Source organism: Saimiri boliviensis, chromosome 4 (genome assembly GCF_048565385.1).
Source record: "Saimiri boliviensis isolate mSaiBol1 chromosome 4, mSaiBol1.pri, whole genome shotgun sequence".
Classification (NCBI taxonomy): Eukaryota; Metazoa; Chordata; class Mammalia; order Primates; family Cebidae; genus Saimiri; species Saimiri boliviensis.
Genome location: NC_133452.1, coordinates 90,224,875 through 90,238,877, shown reverse-complemented (window position 1 = coordinate 90,238,877; position 14,003 = coordinate 90,224,875). Strand labels below are relative to the sequence as shown.

The 14,003-nt window shown below is 33.7% G+C and overlaps 1 protein-coding gene across 1 annotated transcript in view; it reads left to right on the top strand.

Moving 5' to 3' along the window:
• SUPT3H (SPT3 homolog, SAGA and STAGA complex component) overlaps positions 1-14,003 on the top strand; it is a 515,287-nt gene that overhangs the window by 322,544 nt on the left and 178,740 nt on the right. Inside the window, exons 4-5 of the mRNA XM_003923069.4 lie at positions 3,691-3,777; positions 7,397-7,487. Of these exons, the coding sequence (XP_003923118.1) occupies positions 3,691-3,777; positions 7,397-7,487 (178 nt within the window). The remainder of the gene's footprint in view (positions 1-3,690; positions 3,778-7,396; positions 7,488-14,003) is intronic.

The window sequence follows — 14,003 nt, the reverse complement described above, 5'->3', positions numbered from 1 at the left end:
TTGTGCTGAATTTATGTGGGCCCCAGTCAAATGCAAAAGGTCATAGATTTTATGTAGTTTAACACATTTCTGTTAGAAATAAATGGGAAAACTGAAAATCATGGAGGAGAGTATAGATTGCCAACATTTAACAAACATTTATAAATTGCCTGATCAGGATCAATGGTCCTGGACCTACATGTATTATTCGAAATATGTTTAGGAGGCAGGAGTGTTAGGAAACTTGATAACAAGTGCAATTAAGATATTATAAACTGTGCATTTAAGTTTTCTATCTATGTTAGATGATAAACACTGTTGTGTGACAATAATCATATATCTTATTTTTCTGAGAAAATTATTTTAAAGCTTATATTTCATAGAAAAAAGTGCCACATCTTATAAAGAATCAAAGTTTTCTTATAATTTGAATATAGCACTGTTAGAGTTCTCCAACAGTAAATATGTGTGTGTGCATGCCTGTGTGTGAGAGAGAGATTAATGTATTATAAGGATAATAAATTATAATTACGTAGTTACGGAGTCTGAGGATTCCCAAAATTTCATTTGGCAATCTGGATACCCAGGAAAGCCAGTGTGCAGATGTGTAGTTCCAGTCTGAAAGCCAGCAGTCTCAGAACACAAGAAAAGCTGATGTTTCAGTCTGAGACCAAAGGCCAGAAAAGACCCAGTGTCCCATTCAGGCAGAAGTTGGTTCCTCTTACTCAGCGTTTTCTATTTTACGCAGGTCTTCAACTGATTGGATGGGGCCCACCCACATTAGAGATGACAGTCTGCTAGTCAGTCTACTTTTTGAAATGTGAATCTTATCCAGAAATACCCTCATAGTCACTCCCAGAATAATGCTTGACCAAATGTCTAGGTACCCCACGGTCCAGTCAAGTTGACACATAAAATTCACCATCACAAGTACACAAAGGTACAAAGAACCAAAATTCTTGGAACCTAAATGTAGAATTGTATGAGAGAAGAGCAAGAAAAATTATTAGTGGACAGTCAGGGAAAATATGTGAATCATTTGAGCTTTAAAGACCACATTGAATTTAGATAAGAGTGAATTATCATAAATCTTTGAGCAAAAATTCAGACATTGTATTTAAGGGAAATTATAGTAGAACAAATATGATGGAAATAGCACATCAAGACCCTGAGAAGATTAAAAGAAACAATAAAATCAACAGAAGTTGGTGAATATATAATACAGTGAGAAAAAAATTGAATGTCATGGATAGCAATGAGAAATTGAGAATGGATTTATTTATAAGGTCAAAGATGTGGCATTTGAGGTGACATGTAATAGTGTACCTTTTAATTCTCAACCTCCTAATAAAGTATTACATACTTAAAATGTAAACATGAGTTTTAATATTTAAGGGAACTTTTTTACTATCAAAGTTGTTAGAAGTTAGTATTTTGTTTACTTTGACAAATAGTATCCCTGGGATACGAAACTCATCTGTAAGGAGGGCTGAGTTTTCATATATACAGGTCCCATGGGACTGAGTTCAGGACTTGAGTATTTTGATTGGGGGGTAGTAGATGACCCTATGTACTTTAGTATGTGTTACTTTAATTAGCTAATAAGATTGCTCTCTTCACTTCATAGTGAAGAGGAGGTCAGAGTTTTAGAGAGGTAACTTTGGAGTTTGGGACACATCCAGGATAGGCAGACCTTGGTACGGTAACATAGTGATACTTTCAGACCCAGAGACATACTACTAACTAGGCAGAGGTCCAAGGCAGACTAGGGAGTGGTAGCAATCCTAGTAAGGATATTATGTTGGTTGAGGTAAATTAGAAAATCAGGTAAATAAAGAACAAAGATAAACTTTTCCTACTATATATGACAGCATAACCGTTATATAAATTCCAGATCCTTACAGTAGCCATGTATTGGTTCTGGAAAAAAAAATAAAAATAGTGATTCCAAATGTCAAACTCTCCTATGTCTTTCATTTTCTATTTTCATACTTACCCTGGCTAATATGATTGTTAACTGATACTTTGGAAAATGTTATGAATAGAGATTATTTATATGTAGTGTTGATTAATTGGGAAAACTAGGGATATATATTTCTCTTGATCCTTTCTTAATATGAGTAAAGTTTCATATATCTATATAGTGCTTTTCAGATTTCAAATGATCACTATTCTTAAGAAAATAAAGTTGATATGTATGTGTCCAGACAAATGTATATATAACTTGTATTCTTCTCAACACTGATTGCATGTATTTTAGATTGTGATAGAAATGTTTTTATTTGAAAAAGCATGTGTACCTATATTTCCCTCACACTCTTCAATTTTTAGGAAAAATATGTTTATGCCTGCTAAAAACTTTTAGTTTCTGAGTAGATAACACCATTTTTAAAAACCTTCTCCCCACCTCAAGATTTTCTTTTTAAATGCTTCACAGTTAAATTTAAATTTCTATATTTAGATAGGATTGTGTTTATATACCAACCACAGTATCCAGGAAATTCAGTGGTAAAGCTGACACATAGCGAGTTTATAGTCTATTTTGTAGTCTGTGTATTTAGAGAAGGTTTGAAGCTTACTTAGCAAAATGGATTAAACATTCAAGCAGAATTTCTTTAGCACAAATGTACTATTTGATTTCATATATTTGTTGAGATAACAGTGTGTCGCTTTTTAAAGATTAGTTCTCAAGAATATGTGTTAGGTTTATCTTTTAAAAGAAGGATGCATTCAGGAACAGCTTTCACATGTAACTATTTTTATATTATTTCATATTGGATAGACTTGGTTTGGTGCAATCAGTATGATTTGATCAAATCTAGAAGAAGTTACAGGCACATTTTTACAGTGTTTTCGCTAGCATCTTTATTTTTTTCAGATGGACATATTTTATGTTGCTTCCAACTAATCAAAATAAGAAAGTGAGTTTGCCTGTGCCAGAAAAATAGAACTATCATTTTTCACATTCTTCTATTTTCTAGGACATTTTTAAGTAAGATTGTGTTTCTATGACTTACGAATTCCTGAAAAATCTTTACTTTGTAGATATAAGGGCCTAGATGAACATTTCAGGGGGAATCTAACTTTTCATGCAGTAATGTTTTGTGTTGTACATTCCAGATACAGTTAACTTTCTGTGTGGATGTGATTAGTATGGAAAGAAATTAATGCAGTCCAGTATTATGATTTATGGACTGAATCCTTTACCCACTGAAGACTTGCCAAAACTAAACGTATTTTTTTTCTTTGGATATTAGAAACAGCTACTGTTTTTGTTGATCTTTTAAAGTTCTGAATGGGCCCATTTCAAATCTTAGCAGCATGGGAGCTCAGATTAATAATATACTTATTCAACTAGTGATACTGAGTGAAACCATTGCTCACATGAGTATGAAGGATAAAATTTCATGAAATTATTTTCAGGTGCATTAATGCATTTTTGGAAGCTGTGTATGATTTTTCTTTTGCATGAAAGAAATAAAAGATTTCTGTTTATTGTATTGGTTACAGGTGGGCTCATAAGTTAATTTAATTGCATTTTTTATATCTTAAAGACATAAGACATTTAGCTCTTAAAAGCAGTAATGTGATTGCTGGATTATTCCCAAAGGTTTTTAACTCTTAGTATATTTATCTCTCTAGAGACATCATGACTATACTATACGTAATTTATATTACTGAGAAAAATTTCTAAATTTTCATTATTTTTAGTTACAGCAAGCTGCTGAAGTTTCTCAGCTGCGTGGAGCAAGAGTAATCACTCCTGAAGATCTTCTGTTTTTGATGCGCAAAGATAAGGTAATATAAAATAATTTATTGTATTAAAATCCAGGTGTTGTGTTTAATTGAACTTCTACGTGGACACTACATATCCTTGTTACATTGCTTTCGAATTAAAATCGTAACTATTGAACTGACATTTTAGTCCTCATGGTTTGCACAACAGAATGGATTTACAAAAGAATTGATATTTATTATGTGGACAAAAGCACTTATATAAAAACTGTGCTAACAGCGAACTTTCACTTTGTGTGTCTATGTAGACACTTTTCTTGCTACATGTCACTCACTAATTATTGATGCAATGTTCTGTTGTCGTAAATGGGATATAACTGAATGGTACATTTATTTTTCTTCTTTTTGTTGATTAACATTACCAGAATTATAGACACTCCTAGGGTAATTTTTAAAGCCTGAAATACAAAGTTTAGTCTGTGGTTCTAGCTTATTGGAAAAAGCAAATTAATTAAGATGAATTTTCAATGGAATAAATACGTACCGTAATTTCTGTTTTTTAACAAAGACCTCCCTTTCTTACTCTTTGAAATTTGGTATTAAAATTTGTGATATTTGTGTATCTAAGTTTGTCATAATTATTTTCCATGAGTAGGTAGTTGAAAATATTCTCTAATGTTTTACGTTTCAGTTAATCAGCTCTTAGATGATACGAAGAATATTTAAAAAATCGAAAATCTTCACTATTAAGAAAATTATGATCTGGTTTAGGGTATCTATATGATTTAGTTGAAGAGTCATTTTAAAAGTCAAAATTTCAAGGTTGTATGATGAGATGGAAAGGCTATAGGACTTTCTGAAGTGAAAGTTTCTGCCTAGGGTGAGGCAGTCGTGTGTCCAAGGCACAAGATGCGAAGAAACTATTGAAAGTATCAAATGATGTGCATGTAAAGAAGTTTGTATAATGTAGTATGTTTCAGCTATTAGAAGAAATTTTTTTTTTTTTTTTTTTTTTTTTAGACAGAGTTTCGCTCTTGTTACCCAGGCTGGAGTGCAATGGCGTGATCTTTGCTCACCGCAACCTCCGCCTCCTGGGTTCAGGCAATTCTCCTGCCTCAGCCTCCTGAATAGCTGGGATTACAGGCATGCGCCACCATGCCCAGCTAATGTTTTGTATTTTTAGTAGAGACGGGGTTTCACCATGTTGACCAGGATGGTCTCGATCTCTCGACCTCGTGATCCACCCGCCTCGGCCTCCCAAAGTGCTGGGATTACAGGCTTGAGCCACCGCGTCCAGCTTAGAAGAAATCTTAAACCTGAAGCTCAGGAATGAGTGATAATACCTTCTAGGTGGAAGCACACAATAAGCTACAAAGGATTATCAGTTACTTTTAGAATTCAGCAGTATTATGGTCTACTAAATCTAAAGAAGGCCATCATTAAGACCTAACTATCATTCATCAGCTTCAAATTTCATAAAAATACATTTGTCAGGTTACAGATTGTTTTCCATAAACATAATACGTAAACCAAATCTTCTAGCAAAAGGATAAGATTTCAGAGAATAAAAAACAATAAAAAGGAATTGCTTGGCTTTTAAAGCAACTATTACAAACTCACTGTCTAGGTATTTATAAGTTAATTTTTTTTTAAATTTCATCTTGAGTATATACAAAATTCTATAGCATAAGTACAGTCAGCTTAGTATGGAGACTGATAATGCAATCTGCAAAAAAATTTAAAACTTTTTTTTTTTCTTTTTATGAGATGGAGTCTTGCTCTGTCACCAGGCTAGAGTGCTGTGGCGTGATCTCTGCTCACAGTAACCTTTGCCTCCTGGGTTCAAGTGATTCTCCTGCCTCAGCCTTCCGAGTAGTTGAGACCACAGGTGCATGCCACCATGCCCAGCAAATTTTTGTATTTTTGGTAGAAATGGAGTTTCACCATGTTCACCAGGATGGTTTCAATCTCCTGACCTTGTCAATGCCCACCTCAGCCTCCCAAAGTGCTGAGATTACAGGAGTAAGCCACTGCACCTGGCCTAAAACTTTTGGGAGGCCAGGGGCAGGTGGATCACCTGAGGTTGGGAGTTCGAGACCAGCCTGACCAACATGGAGAAACCCCATCTCTACTAAAAATACAAATATAAGCTGGGCGTGGTGGTGCATACCTGTAGTCCCAGCTACTGAGGAGGCTGAGGCAGGAGAATAGCTTAAACTCAGGAGGTGGAGGTTGTGGTGAGCTGAGATTGCACGATTACACTCTAGCCTGGGCAACAAGAGCAAAAACTACATCTCAAAACAAACAAAAAGGCAATTACAGTCAGGTACCATATGATGACCTTTTGGTTAACAATGTACTGCAAATACAGCAATAGTCCTGTAAGATTATAATGGAGCTGAAAATGTCCAATTATCTAGTGATATCATAGCCATCATAATATTGTAGTGCAAGGTATGATTCAAATTTGTGGTGATGCTGATGTATACCTGGTACACTGCTGATGGTACAAGTCTAGCACATAAAATGATGTGTAGTACATAATACTTGATAAAGATAATGACTGTTTCTTGTTTATGTATTTATAATCTGCATCATTATTTTAGAGTGTACTACTTTCATGAACACTTAACTGTAGACCACCTGAGGTTGTTCCTTCATGAGATATTTTTTAAAAAAGCAGTTATCAAGGGAGATGACAGTTCCATGCATGCTATTGCCCTTGAAGACCTTCCAGTGGGACAAGATGTGGAAGTGGAAGACAGTGATATTGGCAGTCCTGAACATGTGTAGGCCTAGGCGTGTGTGTGTGTGTGTGTCTTAGTTCTTAACAAAGAAGTTTAAAAAGCTAAAAGAAATTTTAGAGTAGAAAAAAGTTTATAGAATAAGGATATAAAGGGAAAACGTTTTCATGTAGCTGTATAAGGTGTTGTGTTTTAAGCTAAGTTATGAGTCAATTTTTTTTTAATTAAGTCTATAAAGTAAAATAGTTACAGTGAGCTAATAAGGAACATTTATTATTGAAGAAAGAAAAATTTTAAATATAGTGTAGCATGAGTGTACTGCTTTTTTAAAATAATGTCTGCAGTAGCATACAGTAATGTCCTAGGCCTTCAGGTTCTCTTGCCACTCATTGATGGACTCACCCAGAGCAACTTCAGGTCCTACAAGTTTCATTCATGGTATATGCCCTCTACACGTGTGTCATCTTTTATCATTTACATGGTATTTTAACTGTAATTTTTCTATATTTAGGTATGTTTAGATACACAAATACTTAACCATTTTCTTACCCTTGCCTACAGTATTCAATATGATAACATGCTGTACGGGTTTGTAGCCCCTGAAAGGTAGGCCACACGTTGCCTAGGTGTACATTAGGCTGCTCCATCTAGGTTTATGTAAGTGTATTCTGTGATACATTTCTTAGATCCCCAGCATGAAGCAACGCGTGACTATTGCGATTGTAAATATTTGTAAATGAAAAATGCTTTTTAAAAGACTTGTGTTGCACCCATTGTGTTTGATGACTACCTTTTTATCTCATAGCAAGTATGCTAAGCATTACTTTATTTTCTCTGATGTCATGGGGTACACGTTTATTAAATTTGGTTATAGTAGTCTTTTATCAGTAAAGTGAATATATGTATAGGTTTTCTTATTTATTTTATATTTTTAATAGAAAAAACTTAGAAGATTGCTAAAATACATGTTTATCCGAGACTACAAATCAAAGATTGTCAAAGGCATCGATGAGGATGATCTTCTCGAAGGTAACCAAAACAAAACACAAAACGAAAACATTAGCTTATGACCCATGTGTGCTAAATAACACATTTTTGCAATTCCAGTGTAGATATTCTTGAGAACTAATTAATGTTATTTGCTGTCAACAAATAAAGTGGAATACCCTTGCAAAAGTATATATTTCTGTATACTGTTACCTATTTGATACTACTACACTTCTCATGGAATGTAATTCTTGAAAAATAGTTCTGCAGATGAATTGAAATGCTTCTTTTTATGGAGCACATAATGAATACCATCTTAGAGCAAAACAGACTTGAATTCCAATCTTTTAAGTGTGTCAAAATACACGTAATGAGAGTATCAGATGAGAGAAAAAAGAGTAGAAAAGTATACAAAGAAATAATGGCTGAAAACTTCCCAAATTTAATGAAAACTACAAGTCTACTAATTCAAGCATATCAACAAGCTCCAATTAGGATAAACATAAAGAAGTCTGCACTAAGACACATTTACTGAAAATGTGGGAAGACAAAAACAGACAAAAAAATAATGAAAGTCACAAGAGAAAAGCATCTACAAGGGAACTCTGACAATATTGATGGCTGACTTTTCATCAACAATAGAGGTCAGAAGACAGTGGGGTGATATATTCAAAGTACTGAAAGAAAAAAACTGTCCTCCAAGAAACTTATATCCAGCAAAACTATCTTTTAAAAATGAATGCAAAATTCATTCCCAGATAAACATAAACCAGGATAATTTCTTGCTATCAGACCCATATAAGAAAAGTTTTTAAGGCTAAAAGCAAGCTGTACCAAATAATAATTTGAATCCACTCATTTATACAGATAATTAAGTACATAAATATGAGATAGTATAATAATCTATTTCCTTTCTTTATTAAAAACCAATTTATAGAACAGATGTATAAAAATATGTATGTAAAAATTGTGATGTTAGGTCTGCAATATTTGGAAATATATTTGAAAGTAACAACACAAATGATGTGAGTGGTAATAATGCTGTACTGGGGTAAGGAAATGGACTTCAAGTTACATAAAGAAATGAAAAGAACCAGAAGTGGCAAATAAAATGGTTAATATAACAAACTCTATAAATATATAGTTGGTCTGCTATAAAGACACAAATTACTGAAACTGAATCAAGAAGGAATAGAAAATCTGAGTAGGACAATAGCAGGAGGTTAAATTAATCATTTAAAAATTCCCACAAAGAAAAGCTCAGTCACAGATTTTTTCACTGTTGAATTCTACCAAATGTTTAAAGAAGCATACCAATTATTTCTCAACTAATTCTATAAAGGTAATAAAAACCAGGCAATGATACCACAGGAAAAGAAAACTGCAGACTGGTATCTTTTTTAATACAGATGCAAAAATCCTCAACAGAATGCCATTAAATAAATCATGACCAAATGGGATTTATCCTAGGGATGTAAGGTTGTTTTAAACTTAGAAAACAATTCATGTAATGCATCAAATTAACAGAATAAAGGACAAAAATCACATGATCACCTCAATAAATGTAGGAAAAGCATTTAACAAAATTCCAAAAGTCTTTAATGAGAGGAACATTCAGCAAACTAGGAGGAGAAGGAAACCTCTTTAACTTGATAAAGATTGCATGGACTGAATGTTTGTGTCCCTCCTCACTCTCTAAATATATATGTTGAGGCCTAATTCCTAGTGTGGTAGTATTCGTATATGAGAATTGTGGGACGTCTTAATAATTAGGTCATAAGGATGGAACCTTTATGATTAGGGCACTTCTGAGAAGAGATACAAGAAAGCTTCTTTCCTCTGTTTCTGCTGTCTACCATATGTGGATACAACAAGGTCATGGTCATCTGCAAGCCATGAAGCAAGCCTTCACCAGGTACTAAATCTGCTGGCACCTGGATCTTAGACTTCCCAACTTCCAGAACTGTGAGAAATAAATGTTGGTTGTTTAAGCCTCCTAGTTTGTGATGTATTTATTGTAGCAGCCTGAGCTAAGACAGATATACATGGAAAACCCACACCTAATATCATACTTAATGATGAAAGACTCTATGCTTTCCCTTGCAAGATCAGGAAGAAGACAAAGATGTCCATTCATGCTACTTATATGGAATATTGTACGGAAGGTTTTGGCCGGTGCTTAGTCAGAAAGAGAAATGAAGGACATCAGATTAGAAAGAAAGAAAAGTAAAACTATCTCTGTTTACAGATGACATAATTTTGTATATGGGAAATTCTAAGAAATCCAATAAAAATTATTACAGCTAATAGACTAGTTTGATATGTTTTTTGGATATCAGAGAAATATGCAAAAATCAAGCATATTCTAATATATTAACAATGAACAACTCAAAAATGAAACTAAGAAAACAATGCCATTTACAGTAGCATCAAAAAGAACAAAATATTTTGGAATAAAATCACCATCACCAAAGACCTGCAAGATTTATGTACTGAAAACTACAAAATATTGTTGAAATAAGGTCTAGAGATGGTAATGCAAAGACATCCCATCCTGTGTTCATGAATTGGAACATTCAATATAATTAAAATGTTAATACTCTCCAAATTGGTCTACAGATTTCATCTGCTTTTTTGTAGAAATGAATATACTGATTCTACCAATCATATAGAAATGCCAGATTCTGACATGGAAATGACTGATCTAGGTTATGAGGGAACTAGAATAACTGGAACAATCTTAACAAAGAATAAAGTTGGAGGACTCATGCTTACTGATTTCAAAACTTACCATAAAGCTACAGTAATTAAGATAGAGCGGTATTGGCATAAGGATAAACATATTTGTCAGTGAAATAGAGTGGAATGAGAGTTCAGTAATAAGCCTTTATATTAGGGGTCAATTGATATTGACAAGGATTTCAACAGAGTTTGATAGGGAAAAAAAATAGCCATTTTGACAGATATTGCTGGGGGCAACTGGATATCCACATACAAAAGAAAGAATTTAGGTGCCTATAACAACACAGTAAACAAAGTTAAGTTAACTCAATATGTATCATAGACTTAAATATAAGAGCTCAAACTATAAAATTCTTAAAAAGAAATACATGAATAAATGTTGATGGCTTTGGAAGAAGCAAAGCATTCTGAACGTATGACACCAGAAGAACAAACAGCAAAAGAAAAAAAGTAGAAAAATTGGACTTGATCAATTTTAAAACTTTTATGTTTAAAAGAACAACATCAAGAAAGTAAAAAGACAAACCACAGAATAGGAGAAAATTTTTCTTATCATATATGTGATAAGGTACTTTTGTACAGAATATATAAAGAACGTGTACAACTCAACAATTAAAAGACAGGTAGCCCTATTTTAAAATAGGCAAAGTGTCTGAATAGACATTTCTATAAAGATCGGCTAATGGACTATAGACACTGAAAAAGATACTTAAAAATCAAGCTGGGCACAGTGGTTCATGCCTGTAATCCCAACACTTTAGGAGGCTGAGGCAGGTGCATCACTTGAGGTCAGGAGTTCAAGACCAGCCTGTCCAACATGGAACAACCCCATCTCTACTAAAAATACAAAAAATTAACCAGGGGTGGTGGTGCATGCATGTAATCCCACTTGCCTGGGAGGCCGAGGGAGTAGAATACCTTGAAACAGGAGGCAGAGGTTGTAGTGAGCCATAATTGTGCCACTGCACTCTAGCCTGGCCAACAGAGTGAGACTCCATCTCAAAAACAAACAAACAAAATTAGCCATCAGAGAAATGTAAATTAAAACCACATTGTTATAATACTCTATACCCACTAGGATGACTGTGATCAAAAGATAGAAACAAGGCTGAGTAGGGTGACTCATATTTATAATCCCAGTATTTTGGGAGGCTGAGGCAGGAGGATCACTTGAAGCCAAGATTTTGAGACCAGCCTGGGCAACAAAGCAAGACCCCATCTCTAGAAAAAAAAAATTTTTTAATTAGCCAATCTTGGTGACATGCGCCTGTGGACCCAGCTACTCAGGAGGCTGAGGAAGGAAGATAACTTGAGCCCAGGAGTTTGAGGCTGCAGTATGCTGTGATTGCACCACTGCATTCTAGCCTGGCAACAAAGTGAGACCCCCATATCTTAAAAACAAACAAATAAACAAGATAATAATAACAAGTGCTGTTCAGGACATGGAGAGCTAGAACCTTCTTATATTGTTAGTGAGAGTATAAAATGGTGCAGACAATTCAGAAAGCAGTTTGGAAGTTTCTCAAAAGGTTAAAGATAGATTTACCAACTGAACCAGCGGTTCCATTCCTAGCAAAAGAATAAAGAAAAATGAAAATATGTATTCACATAAGAATTTGTACATGAGTGTTAGCAGCATTATTTATGATACTAAAAATAGGAAATAGTCCAAATTTCTATCAATGGATGAATGAATAAATAGTAAGTATGGAATATTCATATAAAGGAATATTATTTGGCTATAAAAAGGAATCAAATACTGATATATGCTAAAACATGGATGAACCTTAAAAATATTAAGTTAAATGAAAGAAACTAATCACAAAGAGCACATATTTTATTCTATTTATATAAAGTGTCTAGAATAGGCAAATCTAAAGAGATAGAATGTAGAGGAGTGGTTGCCTGGAGTTGGTGGAGGCAGGGATTGAGATAGGGAATCATTTAAAATCCCATTAAAAGTCTCCACTCAAACCTTTACCATTGACTACGTTACAGCTGAATCCCAACAAGCAGCAAAAGAAAGGGGGGAAAAACACTTAGGGTGAGGGGAGTAACACACCAACATAGATGAAACTAAGAAAGAGAGAACATAATATGTGCCAGTAAAATAGGTGGGACTAGAGGGCAGCTTAAATTTAAAACAGAAAGGAGAATAATAGTGGGATACAAATATAGCACAAAAGAGATTTTCTGGAGTTAACATACAGTACTTCACAACTAAATAATTTTTTTTTTCATAAAGTCACTCTTCGGACCTAATTAGGGAAGATAAAATGGCATAGTTACCTCAAAGCACATAGGAAAATATAAAGATATGAAAATTATGAGGGAAAAAGGTAAGAAACATAGAGGATAAATTTGGAGGAGTTTATGCATGCGATAGGGATTTCAGAAAGAGAAAAAAGGGGAGATGGTGGAGAGGCAATTATTAATAAATTATAGAGCTAAGAAAATCCAACACTGCAGAGTAAAAAGGTTGAGTAGATAAACACCTGGAATGTTTTAGTAAAACTTTTTATCTCAAAATAATGAGAGAATCTTATAAAAGCTCAGTCTCCTCTACCCCCAAAAAGTAATTATTAAATGAATTACATTATAATTGGACTTCTTAGAAGACACTAGCATAGTATTTATTGATTTATGTGAGGAAGGGACTGCAATCCAAGGACTTTATACCCAAGTAAGATAAGATCTATTGTGCTAAAGAAAGAAGTATGTTGAGTAGTTAATCTTGTTTGAACTCAGTATTTATCTCTAGTGATACAGTGTGTGAGAACATGCAATATAAGTGCTAAATCTCTTGAAATACTAATGAAATTCTGTTGGTACTCTAAAAATAATACCCCTTTTCATCAAAAGCCAAAAGTTTAGAGGTAGAAAGAGAAGGGGTGAAGTAAACATTTTTCACAGATCTGTTGGTAGGAAGCTGAGATAGGGAAAATGAAAGTGTTCTGAAGGTCTCTTGATACTGGAATGCAGGAAATATTAGAAGAATATGTTACTGTATTGGGAAAATGTTACCTCTTGGTAGGGGTATAATTGATATCTTGTTTTAAATAATAATTTACACTTGTTTTAAATATCTTCAAGCAGTGTGTCAAAGCAGAAAACAGTGAGGTAAACATTAAAGAAAATGGAAGAGGATGATAAACATGAACAGAAAAGAATATTATAATTTCAAATTAACAAAAAGAAGAAATGGAAGGACTATCAACATGGCCAGACCATTAAAAGTAAAGAAAAGAAGAAAACAAGAATAGGAAATAAATACCAAACATAAAGCAAGAGAAAATAATAAAAATCAAATATATCAGTCATTGCACTAATTATGAAATGGATTAAATCCTTACATTGAGACGGATTATAAACAACCACAAAAATAAAACTTGAAGATAAAGAAAGGTTATACATAATGGGATGAACAAATAAATAGTAGATAAACGCATACACAAGTGCAAAAAAGTAGAAGTGGCAATATTAGCATCATGCAAGGTGTAATTTAACATTAAAGCCCAAACAGGATAAAGAAGAATATGATATAATAACAAAAGGCACAGTTTTTAACGTAATAGACCCCATAAGCACTAAACAGTAAATCAACAAAGTACCAAGTTATGCTTAGACCTGTGTTTACTTGGAATAGCATGTCTTTGAATTTTTTCAGTATATCACAGAACATTTACAAAACTTAATTGTGAAATTGGCCATAAAGCGAATCTTTACAAATCTAAATAAGAGTAGATATCTAATAGGATCCCATTCCTTCTGTGTGAGTGGAGAGAAGTCATCTGAAACAAAAGTTAGAAAAGATGA